We start from the raw sequence: 20,071 nt of genomic DNA on the forward strand, positions 1-20,071 counted from the left end.
CTGGAGACTGCCGCTGGGGAGAAGGCAGTCTGGCCTGCCATGCTCAACCCGTTACCTCCGCGACCCTCACCAAGGGTAAGCAGTTCGTGAATGAATGAATAACGCGGAAAAGTCAACTAAAGCAGAAAGTAACCTTCACTCGCAGGTCCCTCTTTCGCTACTGGAGAACCGCTGTGTGTTCCCATCGCCTCTAGCCAATCGGAGGTCATCATCTTGTATCTACGGCTAAAATCGCCACGGCAACGGGAGAGCACTCCGGGAACCACAAGTTCGGTGGGTATTGCACACCAAGAGGATGTCAGCTGCTATGTAATTAGTAATATTGGTAATTAACTGCCCATTATGGCATTTGAAACCGTACTGAATGTCATGTTATTCCCGTTAAATTCCGTGACGAAAAGCGTATCGCCATTTTACAGATGTTCTCAATGCTGTTCATGTTCAGCTTTTACTTCAATGCACACTAAACATTGTTACTGTCTGCTTTAACACTGCATATAATGAACCGCAGCCTGTTTTTTAATTACAATTGGTAATAAGGACTCGAAAGAGCTAACGTTCAGCATTTTTTGAATGAGCAATCTGAATAAGCATTGAAAGCAGCATCTTAATATCTACGACAAAACCGAAACACACACTCCCCTACACTCTGTAAAAGAGCATGTCCGCCTGTACCTGCTCTGTGATGCGCATGTGGAAGTCGTGGAAGTCGCTGTAGCGCCGGTAGGTTTTCCAGGCGTCCTCGCTCCCATCGGAATTCCTGCGGAACACGGTGATGGCGTACAGCGCGTACGTCTTCCCGTGGTCGTTGCACACGCCTGCCGCGGGGTATAGGGGCGGAAAGAAGAGTGAGCAACTGCACCCAGCGCCAGGGGGCAGGAGGGGGTAAGGGCACGATGGAGGACCGGGGGGAGATGCAAAAGAAGCCAAAGGACAACACAGCTCGCGGGGGAGATCGTCTAAGTGGCCGATGATTCAGGAGCAGTGAAGGGGGTTTAAAATAAGACAGGATGAGAGTCACCCAGGACAGGGGAGCACGTCAGCTTTACGTGGGAGACCTCTGACTAAAAGTGCACACATTGTGCCACACGGAGGAACTCCACAGAGCTTTTCCATTCTGATGACATTTAGCCAACAAAATGTGACACAAAGGTTTTTCTAAAAAAACATGAACATAGACCTGAACTATGACTTCATATATCAGGGCTGTTTTAGATTTGATGATATTATAGTTTTAGTATGGACTACAGGCACCAGACACCCAAACTTTGTGAACCCAATGTATGTTTTAAATATTTCTCAATAAGGTCCCCTTCATGTCAAACCTAATTTAATCTTCCTGTCAGAGGAAAAAAACATGATTTAAATGTTGCTTTTGATACTCTGAATATCAAATTAAAACAAAGTTTGAATGAACTATTACTTTTAACAATTACTTTTAAAATTAACAATCGGCATAAATGAAAAGGTCAAATGGCTGGTATAAAATCTTGCTATCAAGCACATAAAACAAGTTACAAAACAATGCAATGTTTGGGCAGGTGTGAAGAAATATCTCCACTATTTTATCACTGGCTGTGATGCTCAAAAGATTTAAAAACAGTCTGAGAGTACTGTACTTCATAAGATAGTTATTATCTCTGAATGCATCATTAATGCAAACATTACCACATTCAATTAGAACATTATTTATTAATGCACAATCTTGAAATCTGAACCTGAACAAGAAAATAGAGCAAAATTTTAAAGGCTCAATTCTGACATTACTGGGATACATACCAGTGTCAGAAATGTAGGCATGAAATTGCATTGATTCATCTGAGCTTGCATTGGAGAGGTCATCCAGAGACTGAAAAAACAAGGAACATATTGTTCTGTTGATAAGAAAAAAGGTTTGTCCATTTCTAGACTATAAATCATAAACCACTTCACACACATCTATCCACATATCTTTCGCCAAAGGAGAGAGAGACCATTTTTTCATGCAAGCAGAATCAAACATGCTAACAAGACACACACAATCCGTACATTCACACACAGACAGCAGACACAGTCTATTGTAAATCCGTTGTAGAATACATTTCCACTACAAAATCTGAATCGCATACCAAAAAATAATTTAGCTAAAACTAGGTAAACGTATCAAATTGAGTGAATGGAGAACAGAAAAAATTTAAACTACTGACCCTGGACCTGAACTTTAGCCTTGTAAAAATTTGCTCTGTTTTATGTTAATTGACAGTGCAAGCGTTACAACACTTCCATTCTTAGCACATTTAGCTGCACTGCTCTAAAAAGTAATTTTTTCTAGAAACAAATGTAATTATGAATTATGATAGCATTATGGTAAATTCAATGTAGCTTTAATTCGATTGCTTTATAAAAAGCTTTGTAAACGAATTAATCTTTTCAATATTTTCCTCTTCATAGTATTACCCTCCTTTTTATAATTCGATCCTAAATTCCGTCTTGCTACACATAAACACATAAATACACAAATAGCACAACCCATTGACCCTAGACTTGACCTTTCGCCTACTCATAGTTTGCTCTGTTTTATGTTATTTGACAACACAAAAGAGCTCTATTATTCAAGCAGGCTTTGCTCCAGACATGGAGTTGAGCCAGAACAAACCAAGCTGCCAAACATTTTAACACCTGCACAAACAGCGTAGACTCTGACCAGCGTTAAAAACGAGACAAACATGAACAGTTACCTCAAAAACGAAAACGTAATCCCTATAGTTTCACTTCTAGCATCTAAAAATCAAACCACTTGTGCTGGAAGAAAACTGCTACATTCCAATTACACATAAACAAACATAACTGCACAGTTTCCATCTATAACACACAATGTTTACAATAAATGTTTTATATTTGAACACTACACACAGCATGACACACCTGTATTGTATTGTTAGGAGACACTAAAACAAATGTGAGACCATCTTCATTAACCTAACTTTTTACTTTTTATAACCCTGCAAAACGTTGACTGGATTATGTAGATAATGGACATTATTTCAGACAAATTTAAAAAGTCATACATACCAAATTTATACTTCCTGTTGGAGATCCATTAAATGATTCTATGAAGGTAAAAAAAGTATCTTTAGCAAAGGTTGTATGAAAAACAATAACATGTAAAGTCATATTTCAGACAAAAAGAATTGCATGACAAAAAAAAGAAAAATGATCAAGCCATGGCAAACAACCAATATCCCTGTCTACTATCCCTATGAGGACTCCAACTAAAACATCTCAACAAATTGTATGCTGCACCTGCAGCTAATACAGAATAGGTTATTCATACACTGGAGAGCAATTAATCTGAGGTCTAGGGCCATATTTTCAAATGAATCTGTCTAGCAACATTAAGTGGAACAGAAAAAGAAAAGAGATAACAGTACAGCAAACTTAAAGAACGCAGCAGTAAATCACGATGGAAATGTTGCACACTGAGTCTTGCAGACATGCATCTAAAATTCACTCTCCTTGGGGATCATTTTTAAAATAGCACTGAACATTCCTCAGATGTTTTAAAGATAGTGAGAAGTTGTTATATTTGTATTCGTTCTTTAAAAACTTTACCTCTATGGTGGAAAAATGTATTCTTGATAACAAAAGTTTCCCTTCTTATCACAGCGTTACCATCATTACAATTTAAAATTAAGAATAATCCATCAGTATCAAATAGCCTTCATGGGAATTGGATACTGGTATTCTGATAGAAAACTGAATATTAAAAATTACAATTTTTAATGAAACATTCAGAAAAAAATACACAGTAGTGTAAGAGTCAGTTGTATAGGACAATTGACATTATAAGCTCAAAAACATCTAAACAAAGGTCAGCTATTTCAAATGAGAAGAAAATGGCAAAGGAAAAAGATAATACAGGCCTATACAACGTTTCTTTCAGAAAGAAAGTTTTTTTTGTAAATGTGGAAGGGATAACACTTTATTAACATATTTAAATGCGTTTCTGTAAAATCCAGAAGGAATTAAGGCTAAGGCATATTTTAGCCATAAGAGGGCACTAAAACACTGTTATATGAGAAGTGTATGGAGTATTTCTTTTTCTGCTCTTTCTTTCTATGATTTATTTAACAAGAATCTGCTCTTGTTCATATTGCCTTAAAGTCTACAGCTGTCACGCCTGTATTCAAACACCTGGCTAGGACCCAACAGAATATGGCAACTAGCATCTTATTTCTGATTTATTTATTGATTAAAACTGTATTACCTGTAAACATTTTTATTTTACAGGACTCGTCACACTAAAATCTAGATCTATTCAACTGCATACAGTACATAAATAGATATTAGGGAGATAAAAACTGCAAAATATTCACTTTTACAACTATTCTTGTTCTTTGAAAAGTGCAAATCAAGCATGTCTGCTTTTCTTTTACTTCTACAGAGAAATGCAAATTTCTCTTCTCTTGAATCACAGACCGTTATTTTTATTTTCCTACATAACATCATTACAAGGCCCTTGTTACTGTGGTCAAAAATCTCCTTTACGAGATTCTGATAAGCACCAGGTGCTGACTGCACAGTTCTTGCACTTTCTGTGCAAAGCCCCGCCCCTGTCCAACAAGATCTGTGACATCATCGAAGAGGGGCACTGCGATTGGACAGAGGCAGAGAACCATAGAGTGCCATGCATGTGAGACTGGTTAATACATCACAAAGCGCCCCTGCGTCAGGGAATGGATCTTGGCCGATGGTCCTGACCCAGCGGCCCACGAGCCGTACATTCGACACCCCTGTTTTACACAGTGCGTGATCACACCTCTTGCATGCAGCACATGTATTCTGCTGGATGTCTGGGAAGCCCCTTCGGTTTAGCTCTGTATCAGTGGCTCAGAGCCACGTCTACTGAGACACACGAGAAAAAACAAACCTTCACAAGTCTGAGATATTCTGTTAGTTTGGGAATGAGGAGAAGCCAAGTAACTTGTCATGCATGTATCACAGGCCAGTAAAAAACTACGTCCAGTCTTCAGCTGACCTAAGCCAGATGATGATGCAGACCTAACCCTGACTGGGATCAATTAACTAATCAACGACCAAAGGCTGAATGACCTCCTCTCATTCATAACCTTCTTCAGGCTCTTCTTACGATCTTCTAAACACACACAGCAATTTTCCAGCTTCTCATTCCATGGAACTATGGCCTGGAAAATGCCATGCCACTATGCCATGGAAAACTTCACCTTTTCTTTTACAAGAGGTGACATTTGCACATTGAGCAAACCGGAGATCGAATTTCTAGCCCCGACGTTCTAGTCCGGACCCATTTTAAGCCTAACAAACAACATACCTTTACTACCACTTGAATGTGACTGCACCCTGACCTCAACTAGCTGAGGCCCGGCCTGGTTTTCACAGCTGCACACTGCTAGAGCAATGATACAGGATTGGATTGATGCAGAGAGATAGGTAATCGAACAATAATAATTCACAGTCTGCATACAAACGCTTTTAGGGGGGGCAGTGCGTCATTCAGAATAACAGGGAGCCATTTCCGGCCGCTTCAGCAGGACCCGGAAGCCGGCTTACCCCCATCTCCGTCTTCGGACCCTTTGAAGCTGGGCTCTTTCAGCATGTCGAGCTCTGCCAGCATCCGCACGTACAGGGGGTGCTGCCGGAAGGAGGGGTAGAACCGCTCGTCCCGCAGCATCATGTCGTAGACCTGGACATCGCGACAAACAGGCGGGGTGGCAATAAGGGGGGGCGCAGCACAAGCACGAGCGGTTTCGGGTGAACACGGATCCCCGCTCTTTACTCTTTACCTGTCGACAGCCTTCACTTACTTCGTCAGCGGCCATGTCACCCTGCAGCCCACTGGAGCCCAGCAGGTGTGAGCCTGGCCAGTACCTGGACGGGAGACTCCTGGGAAAGCTGAGGCTGCTGCTGGAAGTGGTGTTAGTGGGGCCAGCAGGGGGCGCTCACCCTGCAGTACGTGTGGGTCCTAACACCCCAGTATGGTGACGGGGACACTATACTGTAAAACAGGCGCCTTCTTTCGGATGAGACGTAAAACCAAGGTCCTGACTCTCTGTGGTCAGGAAAAATACCAGGGCATTTCTCGAAAATAGTTGGGGTGTCACCCTGGCAATCTTGGCCAAATTTCCCATTGGCCTTTAACAATCACGTCCTCCTAATAATCCCCATCTCTGAAATGGCTTCATCACTCTGCTCTCCTCCCCACTGAGAGCTGGTGTCTGGGGAGTGTACTGGTGCATCATCCAGGTGGGGCTGCACTCTGGTGGGGGTGGAGGGGATCCCCATTATCTGTAAAGCCCTTTGAGTGGAGTGTCCAGAAAAGCGCTATATAAGTGTAAGCGATTATTATTAATTATTAATAAAGCTCATCTGCCAGCTCTTCCCGTTACATTTCAACCGGTAGAAAGACTCCGTGGAACAAAACGACATACTGTAGTGACATCCTGTACACAGGTGCCGTTGACAGCTCAGGCTCTGCCTACGTTTTGAGGGAAATCAGCCAGACCGTAAAGATCCTCAGAACCTAAAAGATACAGATCGATCTCAGTCTTTAAATCTACGAATCCTCAGACTCTCCTGGATGTGTGTGTGTGGGGGGGTGCCAGAGGTAAGCAGAAAATATAGTCTTAACTACATCCCACAGATTGACAGAGGTGATTTTTCTGATGCGCTGTAGCCCCCCCTGCAGCCCCTACTGCACTGTTTCTGACCTGCTCCGGCCCCGACTGCAAGGCAATGAGCCCATATACAGAGGAGGAGGCTCAGACACAAGCATCCTTAAAAGCGACCTTCCTGTCCTCAAGTCTCGCGGTGGATGCAAAAGTCAGAGTTCGTCGCATTTAACACACTTCACCTACCTTTCTTTGAATTTCATCAAAGATATCAGGCGTGGGATCCTCCGTGTTCAGCTTTTCAGCCAACCTCTGAACCAAAATTTCATCGACCTGAACTCGAGGGGAAGCCTAAAATTAGACAATAACAGAACATCAAGCCCTGATTGTGTGGTAATGGATGATGAAGGTTGCACTTTCGTGCTGTGTCAAGACTGTGGCACACAACATTAATTCACTTCAAGTCATCATCTTCATTTCCATTTTAGTAAGCACAGCACGTCTAGCTCTCACGCCCCAGTTCCAAGGACACTGATATCCATTAACAAAGCCATGGGGAGCTGGAAGCATCACATACCTGTCAAGAGCACAGGCGGACACTTATCCTATACGAGGTCACGGAATGTTTTCTTTTTCCAGTTATTCAAGTTTTATTTTATACAGCGCCTTACATGGCACTTCATCTCAAGGCCCTGTACAACACAACAAACAAAGGTGTGCTGCAGCTGTAAACCTCGTGCATGCGTATTCCTTTATCGGCGTTAACCGCTGTGTCAAGACTGAAGAAGCATTCAAAATCCTCAGAGGATTGACGAAACTAACCAGCAGCTCTTTTCAGAATGAACAGTGAAACGCCAACCTGAGGGGACATTGAAGTGCATTAAACAACCAGCACCGGAGGCGTTCGGTACGCGGAGAGTAAGTGGGAGTGTGAAACGAGTTGGCCAGCCATGCTGTTGAAGCCGATAGCCTGGCTCCTTTCAACAAACAGCCGGACGACATCCTGGGATCAATTACATACTAACTACAAAATGGGCCAGACAGGCTGAATGACCTCCTCTCGTTTCGTAACGAATCTTATGTCCTCCTTACATTCTTAGCAACACGCAGAGTGAATTCCCCACATTCTCCTGCAATGGAACTACATGGCTTTCAGACACTGACTGGCATGAACCTTTTTTTTAGGAATCGCCTTTTGCTTTATGTCACGGGACATGCATTTACCAGTCAGGAAACCGCGGACTGAAATCTGGTACTTTAACCGTTAATTTCCAGGAAGCCATGTGTTGTGGCCGAGGGTCGCAGGGCCGCGGTGGTGGGACAGAGCCCAGGACTGCTCTTGTCCCAGACAGAGCCGCTCTAGGACGGAGCATGAAAAACTGCCGAGGAAAAGAAGTAGCTGTGAAAGGCCTGTGCCGCTCAGGATGATCCACCTTGTCGGACAGGTACTGGTCGTACACGCCGAGCGCGGCCGCCTTCAGCAAGCCCTTGGTTTGGCTGGTCTGCCTCTTCCCGTCCTTCTGCCAGCTCTGCAGGACCTCCAGCTGCTGCTGGGCCGTGACCCGGTACCCCTCCACCGTCAGCCAGAAGAACAGGTCCGCCTGCCCGCCCGTCTGCTGCATGTAATCTGCGAAAGACATTCGCCTCTGAGCCGCCGCCTCTCGTCACTCCACCTGCTCCACCTGTCCCAAGCTGTTTCGCACGTCTAGAACACGGACACGAGCATCAGAAAGCCCACAGAGCACTTCAAGCCCCAGTGCTAAAGTCCAGTTTTATCCAGGTGGCCTTGAGACCTCTGTACACTGTTGCCACACCATGTCACGAGCCTCTTCCAGCGCCGCAACCCACATACCACGAGGACTGGCCCTATCACTCCATTTTCCATGCCATCGCGTCATTTACAAAGTGAACCTCTTGAAGCCAAGGGTTCAGCTGTCCTTTCCCAGTCAACTAACCCACCAGTCGGCTGCAGTTAAAAAAAAACACCGTAATAAAATAAATCTGTCTGCACTGTACGGCAAAACAACTTTGGAATGCAGGCTATAAATAAAACACCGGAAGGAACTTAGTTCAGTCACTGCAACAAGACACAAACGCACAGTCTGGGTCTCGTGCTTTCCCCACCTTCCTCATTCCTGTCCAAAACCAGGGAATAGGAGTCCCCAGCTCTGACACTTCCAACATGCAGTGATCATCCTTCCAGTTTTCCTCCCAAACAGACTGTTTTTCATATTAATACTCTCAGTGTTGCCACACACCCAGCTGCATCTCAGCGGGTAGCTGGCCAATCATTCTTCTAGGGCTTAGCAGTATGTGTTTTAAATCAGCCAACATAAGTACATCATAGAAGTTATGGTAAGGTAGTAAATGAAGATGGTTTGCCCGGCACTTTTTAAAGTCTGTTTCTTATAAGATACTGGTGTGGAAATTTAACTGTGACACTAACCCTCAAAACAGAATACAAACAGAACAGAGCTGCAACCACTAAATTCTAGGTTTCATCATCTCCAGCATTATAAATACAGCCTTTTCATTTCTGAGGAGTTCATTTTTACAATGCGCCAGAGCAGAATAGGCTCAAGTTTCATAATGTAACCACACATTTTTCCAGGTTAAAGCCTGTGCTGAATTCACACATCAACAGATGTAACAAAAACTGAGGGGTTTTAAAAACTATCTAACCGAAACTGCAAAGGTAGTATTCTTCTCTCTGCACACTAGCAAACTATGTGCTCAGGCAGGACAATCTCGTTGTTCAGTGCTGCACAATAAAAAGGCATGTGTTCATGCTCCCAAACTCCTGGCAGGAAGATGTACATTCAATGCTGTAAAAAACATATTTCAAATCCTTACCCATGAAGAACTGAAGTGCAATGTTGTGCACTAAGATATGCTCCAGAGGAATTATGCAGAGTTTCCCAAAGTTTGCAGCAAGTTTAAAAGTGTCTAATTCCTACAAAAAAACAAACAAAAAAAACTCTTTATAATGTACTGCATTCATTAAAAAACAGACATGTTACAAAGGGTACTATTTAATCACCAAAGGTTCAGCAGACATTGCTGAATTAAAGCTGACATAAATTTGCATGTTTTACCAGGAACCATTTTTACCTTGAATACAGAACTAGAATGTCTAGTTTTATAGATTATCCAAAATAGAGTTAATTCTTTTGGCTACATTCCCTTTTTAAAATCTATTCTACTGAACAGTTATATCAATTTTGTACATTAAATAAAACTATTCTTAACCGTTTTTGTCAGTATATACTGTACATTAAGCGTGTGTTGTGATAGTAAAAAATGACCAAATTAATGCTGTTAAAAGCATTAATAAATTAATAAATTATTTATATAATATCAAATATTATTATTCTTAAACTATTCTTTAAATTACTTTTATATTATTTTAATCTCTGGGATCATACCAATGACTGTAAAGGATGCTGCTTCTTATTGTAAACAGATGTCTTTCAAAGCACAGAACTGTTCTGCATTACCTTTCCAGAATGCAGCCTCTGTATTCTGGTCTCACAAACTTTTTTCACAAATAGCAGACTGTTAATCTGGTTCTTAATTACATTAATGTCTGGAAAAAAAAGATCAGAAGGGATTAGACAAAGGCATAGAAGTAACAGTTGACGTCCATGAATAAAGCGATTGTTTCTCTTTTGTGCAAGGTGAAATTAAGAAAAGTGTAACATGGAACGCTGTATTCACATATGACAACTAGGACATGAGAGGACTGCACTGATGGCTCAAACCAGCAGGCATATATTTCCAGTAAAGTGTTGCAGGTGTCTGGTACAAGCTGTAGAGCTACACCGCTGTCACGGACTCCAGCTAACATTCCTTCAAAATAATACCGTAAGCCAGAAGAAATCATGCATAAATGAGCTGCAAGCAACCAAATAAAACTGGAGGGTTTTATTTTCTTTGCAAACTTTCTCATGTTAAAAGTATTTTTTTTTGCTACGGTTAAATGGTTTGATAAAGCCTTATGTTGCACTGCCAATCCTTATTAGTTTAGAAAGAGGCTTTTCACAAGCCTACCATCTCCAGCAGTGTCTAAGGAGCGAAGGTACTGCAGCTCCTCCATAGTCTTGTCTTTCACAGCTTCCAGCTCTGCCACTCTGTCAGTTAGTTTGAGAACATTCATAAAGGCTTCATAATTGCAACTTGAATCACGGATCTACAGGACAAGACAGGAAAAAACAAAAACATTTGGAATTCAACAGGTTCATCGGAAAACAAAAGATCTCTGGACATCAGAGCTGGGGGTGAAAAGAGAAAGTGACTTCAGGAAGCAGATGGACAAGATTTGGGAATCAATAAAGTAGCAATGACCAAGTGATCCCCTCGATGGAAGTTCTTCATGCGATCTCAAAATGCTCCAAAGCTTTACAATGACCACATAATGCACATTTCTCACACAAAATCAAATTCAAAGTGGAAGGTAAACAATTCATCTATTGTATGACATGAAAAAGAACCCACAACCCCAGGACACTTAAAATATTTATCTTGGAAACAAAGGCACGGTGAGTATTGACACAGATTCAGGATCTGCCACATCGCTGCCCCTAAGGCAATTCCACGCCAAAAAGCACAGAAGAAAGAAAGAGCAACACTTCGGCTGCGGAGGCTCTGCGGGTGTGTGATCACACACGCGGGCAAGGCGCTCGGCCTGCTCCCCCACGAAGTCGGAGAACGGAATCGCCCCGCAAGGCACGAATCTTGGTTTCTGAGAGCCGTTCGCCATCGATCTTTGCAGCTTATGCAAGGTGCAGCACATGGGAGCTCTTGCTTTTTTCAAAGCAGAAGTTTCCGTTTGTATATCAAACACCTTCCTGTAGAGACCTGTGCAACGCAGCCTGTACATGAAGCCTTAACAGAAATACGGGTCTTGACCGGGATAAGGTAGACAGGGACACGCCTTGCTTGCAGGAGACAACGTCACTCCCTTTTTTCTAACCACGTTTAGGTCACCTTGCCTCCCTCATAAGCATCCCATCTGACTTCTGCGGCTAGTATTGCACACGACGGCAGGCTGTCTAACTGTTCTGGACGGTGCAGACGCGCTTCCTGCGCGCTTGCAGATGTCAAGACAAACAGCCGGCAGGGGCAGGTTGCTTACCATCCATATGAGATACTGATTAATGTAGTCAGGGTCACTGAGCTGGTTAATCAGTGGAAGAAGAACCCCTCTTGCAAGGATTTCCTGAAAAAGGAAAATACGCCTTGTCACCTCGTTAGACACTGATGATATGACAAATCGTGGCAATCACAGCCTGCTGAAGGTTAAAAAGGAGTTTGACGATCCTTTCAACCGCTCAGCTAAAGACCATCTACAAACAACTCCCACAAGTTTAAATCAGTGACTCGGTTTCTGAAATTGCTCTATCACAGTTATTCACAATCACATTCATTGACTTACAAGTGACATTTCAACAGTTTACGTTAAAAACGCATGCAAGCCTGTCTACCTGTCAAATTTCTATTGCTGGGAACGACAGTGCACAAAGTCCGTCTTATATTTAACAGGCAACATAAACAAAAATGGCAACAAAATCCTTTGCCATACAGAAAGAAAAAGAAATCATTATAATCACTACAACCGCCTTCCAGTATTCATGACTGCAGAAATCAGAGCAAATTTAAATTTGGTGGCAGACGTCTGTGGCAACCGCAGAAAACCACAGAGCCCGCAGAAAACAGACATTTGCAAAGAAAAAAACGAAACGGACGCTACGAGACGTTTAACTTTCAGTCACGGTATTTCAATATGTTATTGCAAAGGTACCCCAATTCCCCCCTCAAAAATGGGGGAAACTGTTCATAGTTCACAGTGTTGTGCTAGTGCACAACAGCCAATCAACTACTGATGATTACCTGATGCCACCGAGACTGTATAACTTACAATTTAAACCAAGGCCATGGCTTGACCACTGCGTACTCTATGACTGCTCTGACTGAAGAAAAAAAAACACTTGAACAATTGAGGCTTATTTATTTTGTGCAATTACTTGCTTAAAAGAGAAAGGATAAAATCGAAATGGTTGTCAGAGTGAGATAATCTGGAGGTTTCGATGTCATGTGCAGAGTGTAGTATAACAATAATGAAGTGAGAAACATTTATTTCACATATTTCTCAGCCTTGTTTCATAATAAAAGTAATCAATAACAATCTGATCATTTTTAGACTTTCGATTTGAATTTATCAACATCTTATAGCCTCGTTATTGTAGTTTAATGTGTAAAATGTGGTTTCTGACATGTTACTTCATGGAAAGTTCATAAACGTTTTTTTGATGCGAGATTTTTCTTAGCAAATACTCAATTTATCCCTTTTAAATAAACAGTAAATCCTCCTGCTGGCTGAAGAGCCTAAGCAGCAATTTAAACAAAATTATCTTATATAGTGCCACTGCTACAAGTATTATTTTGGCTGAATAGCATTAAATATTACAATGTCTGTAGATTTTTTGGACTTTAGATAGCTTTTCATGATTATGGGTGGTCCAAAAATTGATATTTTAATCATATATATATATATTACATAGATTTCAGTTCTTTTATATGCACTGAAACAATGGAGTATACAAACTCTTTAGCACTGAATGTGAAAACATCTTTTTTTACTTTGATACTGAAGTACTTTAAAATACTTTATCATGTTATATTTCAGAAAACACTTAATTTTAAACAGCAAAGTGTTTCATGTAGACAGTAAATTATTTGATAAATACCCTAGTGTTAAAAAAAGCTAATTATATACATGTATCAAGCAAAATGTTATTTCCAATTGTGTCTCTGTTTTTGATTGTAAATTGTATACTTCACTTTTTAACAACTTATGAAAATGACAGTGTTCCAATCATTAAAAAGCTACAGTGGAATTCAAATTTTCATCACCAATTATTTTGTAACAAATCATCATAATGTTTTTTATGAAGGCGCCGACTGTCAAGTGATTCGTACTGAAAAATTCCCCCAGAAACTGAAGTTGTAAGAAACCCACGATGGCAGCAGGCATCTTTAAATTTAAGAATATTATATACACTTAGATGAAACATTCACCTGGCATTTAATTTAATATTCTACTGAAACAGCACTGCAATGCTACTGCCTGTGCAAAGATCTCTATATCGAATAATGATTAAAATCTGTCACTCCTACCCTCACAAAGTATCTCATGTTCTTATTATGGAAGTCTCCAGGAGGTAGCAATAGGTACAGCAGAACTTCACACAGGTCTCGTAAAAACCCTTTGCCATACAGAAAGAAAAAGAAATCATTACAATCACAACAACAACAACACAGATGGTAATAGATATCTTACACAAATTTCATCAGAATGCTTTGAATAAACTAAGGACTTCTTCAGGTCAACATCAGACTTTAAGTGGACAGCCATGCCAGTTTTAAACGTCATACTAACCTTTGGCAAAATGTTTTTTTTTTGTCATGGCAATTTCAGGAAAGGTCAGACATGGAGGTAATGAAACTTACAGGGATTCAGAATATTCAATGACAATAACTCAGTCAGGCGTCACTGCCAAGCCTCCACTGTCGTCCATCTTTCCATCAGCTTCGTCCTTTGTGAAATTCATGCAGACATTCTTTGAAATTACCAACCTTCTTCATCTTTTGGTGATGTGCACACGAGGTCTCGACAGATCTTCCTCTCCATTTCTACTTCAGCTTCAAAGAAGGAGTCAATGAGCTCTTCAGGTGCATCTCCTGCAACAATGCAACTGTGTTAGAAAACCCTGATGTAGCCTCTGCTGTTACATAAATATTTCATTCTTCCGAGATTTGCATCTTTTTCCTTCCTGGGAAAGACAGTGAGCATTTAAAACTATCATCAAAGAAACAAAAATACAGACAATTGTTGAATCCTGTTCCAATACTGTTTTTAATATATTTGGGAAATGCATGTATCAGATAATCTAACAGAAACTGACAAGTGAAAAGTTAAACATGTTTAATTAAAACAATTAAAGTAAGTAAATTTAAGCTATTAAAGACAGACACACAGATTTTACTTTAATGCAGGCACAGGAACTGCAATCTGAACAGTAAAGGAATGGCACTTGGGGTTTTTATCAGAACAAGCTTTTTGCAAGAGAAGCTGAGGTAGCAGTTCTGTCAAAGCCATACCCTTATGTTGTTTTTGATCCTCTTTTTCTGTCAGCCTTTCTTGAGCTTTTCTGAAAACCCTAAGATGGGTTGCGAAGTCATCCACTAATCTTGTTGTGAAATAAGGCTGCCAGTCCACATCTTTTGACCTGCAAAAATACAATAACAGCTCTCACACATGCAGTTTGAATATCACCATTTCCCTTCACAAAGTAAGCTGGAAGGACACTTGATATCAAGACTAAAGGGTTCACAGCTCCAAAATACCTGGTGGAAAACTGGACCAGTGCGTTTTGTACAGTTTGTCTGATTTCAAGATGAAAAGATTCATCATCACTGAGCGTGTAATACCAGTATTGAATATAGTCTCTCAGGGCAAACTGGATTACCTATAAAGTAAAAAAAAACACAAATGACATATGAAATATAAAAAAACAAATAATCCAAATTACACATTATATAAAACTACTATTTAACCAGAAGGTGTTAACTTAGAACCATTTTAAACGGAATAATGTCTGCAACAAGGCTAATAATTACACTGACAAACAAGTACTCTTAATGCAGCAAACAACTCAGGTAGCTACTGTTCTTCCTCATTCAGCTTGCTTAGTCATATCTCTGAGAATAAAACAATTACAACAACAAACAACAGGGGGCCTCAGACCAAACCTGTGTAAATTTAAGTAGTGCTGCAGAAACAAAAAGCATGAAGGCACACCAGAGAAAAATGCAGGGGAATATCAGAAGAATCTGATCAATCCCATTCTTATTGTAGAGTCTGTTTACTGGCCTATGAGTCCTAGGTGTCACACGTTGTCCCATTTCATCACACAAATGTGCAATTGGGCTCAAGTATAGTAAGTAGAGCATCCACTCTGCAAGTGACACTCTCTCATCTTGCAAGACAGCAGTTCTTACACAATATTTGAAGACTTGCACTGCCCTGTCATGTTAGAGTAAGACTGAAGGAAGAGCAGCAGGTGAGCTCCCATCCTTGAGCAATGAAGAGCCGCACAGTCAGGTTGCCCTCAAGAACAGGACAAATTTACAAAGAAAAAAAATGTAGTACCAGGTGAACTGATATTTTTTTGTTAAACAGACGTGACTTGGATAAAAGCACCATGATAGATAACGTTTGTCTAAAACCACGGTGATTGTCAGGGAGCCTACTGTGAAAGTAGCTGCGCATGGCCATCGCTGAACGTATGCTTTGCACGGTGAGGTGGGTGCAATCTTTCAGGACTCTGTCCCACTCCTCTTGTAGAGTATGAACCAGTGCGTGCCTTTTTACTGGTCTCGGAGCCCTAGATGCCACTTTGCGCCAGTTCTATTTGCGCCAGCAAGTTTAGTGAGAGGAGTGTCCAATCACATCCTAAGGGAATGTAGAATCCACATGGCGCCCCAGTCAGGATTGTTTCCAGTCTGTTCCAATGAGCCAGACGTCCCCAGTTAATCTCTGGTTTAACAGGTAAACACTTCATCCAGGCAGGTTAACCCCATTTCTTGAACATCTCTTGAAAGTTCAGCACTTCAGAAGGTAGTGTTACTGACAGGTGCTCAGGCCTACCTGTTGTAGTGGTTCATCAATGATATTGGAGCCTGTCAGTCTTCGATCAATCTTTATCGGCTTTGCCTCTTGTCTCAGCTCTTCCAATGTCTTTTTAAAAATAAAAAATAAATATCTTTACTTAGAAAAAGAATTACAAGCACAGAATATAAGTACTTGAGACACCACAGTCAAATCTGTCTCCTAAATCATAATAATAATCGTTTAGAGATTCTTACCTTAGCTATACCAGTTGGTGTAACAGGAAGAAAAGAGTGTTCACACTTCTCAAGATATTTTTCCGAGCTTGTTTTTCCAAATAAAAGAGTAACTACAAAACCTCTGCAAAACAGGCAAAATAGTTTGATATCAATGCAAACAATATGGAAATAGTACTAATAAAAAATGCAAAAATATTACATTTTACAACTTTACATTTTACATTTTAACTAAAACCAATGAAAAACAGCCATTCACTTGGCATTAATGGAAAATGAATCATTAAGAATAACTAATCTCTGTGTCAGTTTGATTTTACTTACATTCTGTGTGTGATACCAAAATACAAACTTAATCTGTTACCCTGACAAATACATAAAGTTTGTGTCTGCAGGCTTAACATTCTCTGCATGTGTAAGTTAAAAGGCTATATGGAACATGTAACTATTATTCTTTCGAGCTCTGCAGTACCTGTGCGTATAGCCTGGCAATAAACATGTGCAGCCTGAGCAAAGGGTAAGCATTCAGATGTGGGGATGTGGTTTTCTGGGACCTGTGTGTTCAGAAATTGGCCACACTTACAGTACTATTAATTTGGAAATTTCACAATTTATTATGTGACAGTCATTTTTCAGCGTGTGCTCTTTATCAAACAGCATTCACAGTCTGAGAAATTGCAAAGAACGTTTCTTGTAGACATCATACTCACCCACCAACAAAGCAGAGGATATAAAACGCAAAATAAAATATTGCAAAAGGCCCAAATGTGATAAGAAAAAGCACTACACCAAGGCCTCCCCATCCCCATATGGAAAGACTGGCCTGAAAAATACAAGGAGAGAAAAGCTCAATTACTGATTCACAGTGAAACACAATGATAAACATATTTTTCTCAGTATATTTTACATTAAGCTAACTATTCAGTTAACTTCCCAAGATACCTTATCATAATTTGTATTCTTATACTAAACTGCAAACAGCAAAAGGAATTTAAGTGATATTTAAAAGAAACGCTTCCTCGTATCTGAGTTTACTCCTAATCTCATTAATATAACCAATAACAAAAGTTATAACTGCAAAAAAAGTATTAAAGGCAGAGGGAAATGCTTCAGTATTTCTCTCTTGTAATTATTCTTAAAAACATGGGAGATTTTCCTGAATGAATAAAAGATGAGTATGAACTTCAAAAATCATCCTACTACTACACAACAATAGCAGTGCTCCAATGAATAATTAAACCTGTTCAATATACTCCACAAATCTGTCATCTAAGATACAGAAAACAAAGCTAAAAGGGTAAACATCTTTTGTTTAGCATATCTGTAGTAGCAGGACATGTTTTGATGTATAATTTATGCCATCGTTTAAAAATAAAGACAGAACAAACTTCCATGCACCTCAGTAAAAGAGTTCCTGCATTGTGCCACAGTCTCTGCAGTGAACAGCTGCCGTATGCTTTAGGCTGCTTACAGTCATTAACTGTATCTGCCCCATTCAGTGTACAGTTCAAAGATGTCAGAAAGCACAAAACAAAAGCTGCAAGCTAAAAACTAATTAAAAAAAACAGGATGTTTTGTAATTCATTAGCAACAAAACTGTCCAGTTCCTAAAATAGTATAAAAATAGTTCTACTGGATATGAATATTTTCTGCTGAAACTCCAATAGTATCCTTTACTGTTTTCCCCAAGGAACAGGACAAAGAAATGGACAGGGGATTTTGTTAATATCATTGTTTTTAAGTAAAGGTTTAATTTAGTGAGCCTTGCACAGATTCATTTCTAGAGGAGACTTCCCTTGCATGTGACTTCCTTGCGATTGGCAGCCGGACATATCAACAGAAAAATAAAACATCCATTATGCAGCCATCTCCTACACGTGATACAATTCTTTGCCACAAGATTCAGAATGTGCATGAACGGTCATTCATGAAAATACCTCCCAACCTAAAGCACATACCATACCACTGATTTGATTACCACTGATAACACAAAAACATGTGGCAAACAATTTTAATCCACTCAACATTCCCAAATTAGACTACAATTAATGCTTGGACTGAATTTATTTTTTTAAATCATCCTACGGAGAATAATGCAGAAAAAACCCCATCACACTGTAGTCTTCACTCTATGGGGCCTGACACTAATGGTAATGCAGATCAGTGGTTCTTGGTACCAATGCACAAACTAAAAATGCATCTGCGGACTACAGGTGAATGTAATTTTTCCTTTATGTTCGCTGACATCTTGAGAATATTTTAAGGTGATAAAACCTATATAAATATTATATATATATTAAAATGTTTTTGATGTCATTGATGGAAAATGATTAAATTACCAATTATCACAGCTCACATCATCTGTCAGATACTGTATGCATGTACCACCCATTGTTTCTCCAAGATCATTGTAAATCTTTCAATCCTTCTTAGGAAATGCTACAATTTCTATTTACATCTGTACTATGTTCATCAAGGAACAACACGATATACTGTACATATCAATAAGAAGTATTTTATTTGGCAAAAATAAGTCCATTCCAGCACACTGAGAAACACTCCACTAGCAGTCCATGTGGTGTAACCGGTTCTGAAGATGAGTTGGTCAGGGAAGAGGACTGTTACTGGGGTGCAGCCAGTAGGTCAAGCTGATACTTCCTGTCTGGAGGAGAGGTTGACCTCCCATGCACCCACCAAGGAACATCAAATCACACATGCGCGCGCGTCGTGCCGTTGTTGTGCCCATCGAAAGAGGGCATTTGTGTGGCCAGGCCTTCGCAGGAGGAAAAGGCGCAAGTACAGCGGTCTTTCAGCTGAAACTAAATATCCTAGCTGAGAAAATACAGGTGAAGCTCTTCCATGTGTGAGCTAAAGACCTGCCTATGATTCAGATTCAGTCTGCTAAACACTTGATTCTGCGTATCCCACTTTGCTTTTGAACTCAGCATTGCACAGTCAACACAACCAGCCTGCTAGAAATGCTACTATGGGTTTCCTAAAGAGACAATTCGTAAGTCTGCACATATCATGAAAAAACAGAAATCACATAAATGTTGCTTCTGGTTTCAGTACAGTATCTCTACCACAGACAAGGAACAATGTTTATGGAGCATATGCTAAGAGCAACAGACTTCCTGTTATCGTGAATCCAGGAAACCAAGTCGCTGAACTTGCTGGTAGACTGACTACAGCACAGCTTGTCTCCTGGAAACGTTTTCGAACACGTTTCCCTTCTTAAAAAACAAGCTCTTCAGCACTTTTTCCTCTTTCTGGCCAACATGAAGTATACATGGCATTGCAAATTGAAAATGATTGTGAAAAATTAAAAAGGGCCAAAAAAGAAGTCAAAAGCTTACAATATTATTTTCGTGAATATAATATTAGGGCACAATTGTAAGAGGGGATGTAATTAAGGACTTTGATTACCACAGGAAAAGAAGAGAGAACCAGGGTCAAAATCCATAAAAAAATTACTATTTCATGCCATAATATGAATTGTCCTTTTTTCTCAATAAATCATGTACTTTCTTAAACAGAAT

At 40.2% G+C, this 20,071-nt stretch overlaps 1 protein-coding gene across 4 annotated transcripts in view; it reads right to left on the minus strand.

Annotated features, from left to right (window-relative positions):
• snx13 (sorting nexin 13) overlaps positions 1 to 20,071 on the minus strand; it is a 43,439-nt gene that overhangs the window by 7,380 nt on the left and 15,988 nt on the right. For all 4 annotated transcript variants that reach the window (XM_088928534.1, XM_088928535.1, XM_088928533.1 and 1 more), the window contains exons 2-18: positions 17,243 to 17,355; positions 16,554 to 16,656; positions 16,336 to 16,425; positions 15,033 to 15,154; positions 14,787 to 14,914; positions 14,262 to 14,366; positions 13,803 to 13,891; positions 11,761 to 11,844; positions 10,677 to 10,815; positions 10,124 to 10,212; positions 9,480 to 9,579; positions 8,060 to 8,253; positions 6,873 to 6,977; positions 5,569 to 5,701; positions 3,052 to 3,089; positions 1,780 to 1,849; positions 676 to 818 (exon numbers count right to left, since the gene is read on the minus strand). In XM_088928534.1, the coding sequence (XP_088784660.1) occupies positions 676 to 818; positions 1,780 to 1,849; positions 3,052 to 3,089; positions 5,569 to 5,701; positions 6,873 to 6,977; positions 8,060 to 8,253; positions 9,480 to 9,579; positions 10,124 to 10,212; positions 10,677 to 10,815; positions 11,761 to 11,844; positions 13,803 to 13,891; positions 14,262 to 14,366; positions 14,787 to 14,914; positions 15,033 to 15,154; positions 16,336 to 16,425; positions 16,554 to 16,656; positions 17,243 to 17,355 (1,845 nt within the window). The remainder of the gene's footprint in view (positions 1 to 675; positions 819 to 1,779; positions 1,850 to 3,051; positions 3,090 to 5,568; positions 5,702 to 6,872; positions 6,978 to 8,059; positions 8,254 to 9,479; positions 9,580 to 10,123; positions 10,213 to 10,676; positions 10,816 to 11,760; positions 11,845 to 13,802; positions 13,892 to 14,261; positions 14,367 to 14,786; positions 14,915 to 15,032; positions 15,155 to 16,335; positions 16,426 to 16,553; positions 16,657 to 17,242; positions 17,356 to 20,071) is intronic.

This window comes from Atractosteus spatula, chromosome 12 (genome assembly GCF_055471065.1).
Source record: "Atractosteus spatula isolate fAtrSpa1 chromosome 12, fAtrSpa1.hap1, whole genome shotgun sequence".
Taxonomy (NCBI): Eukaryota; Metazoa; Chordata; class Actinopteri; order Semionotiformes; family Lepisosteidae; genus Atractosteus; species Atractosteus spatula.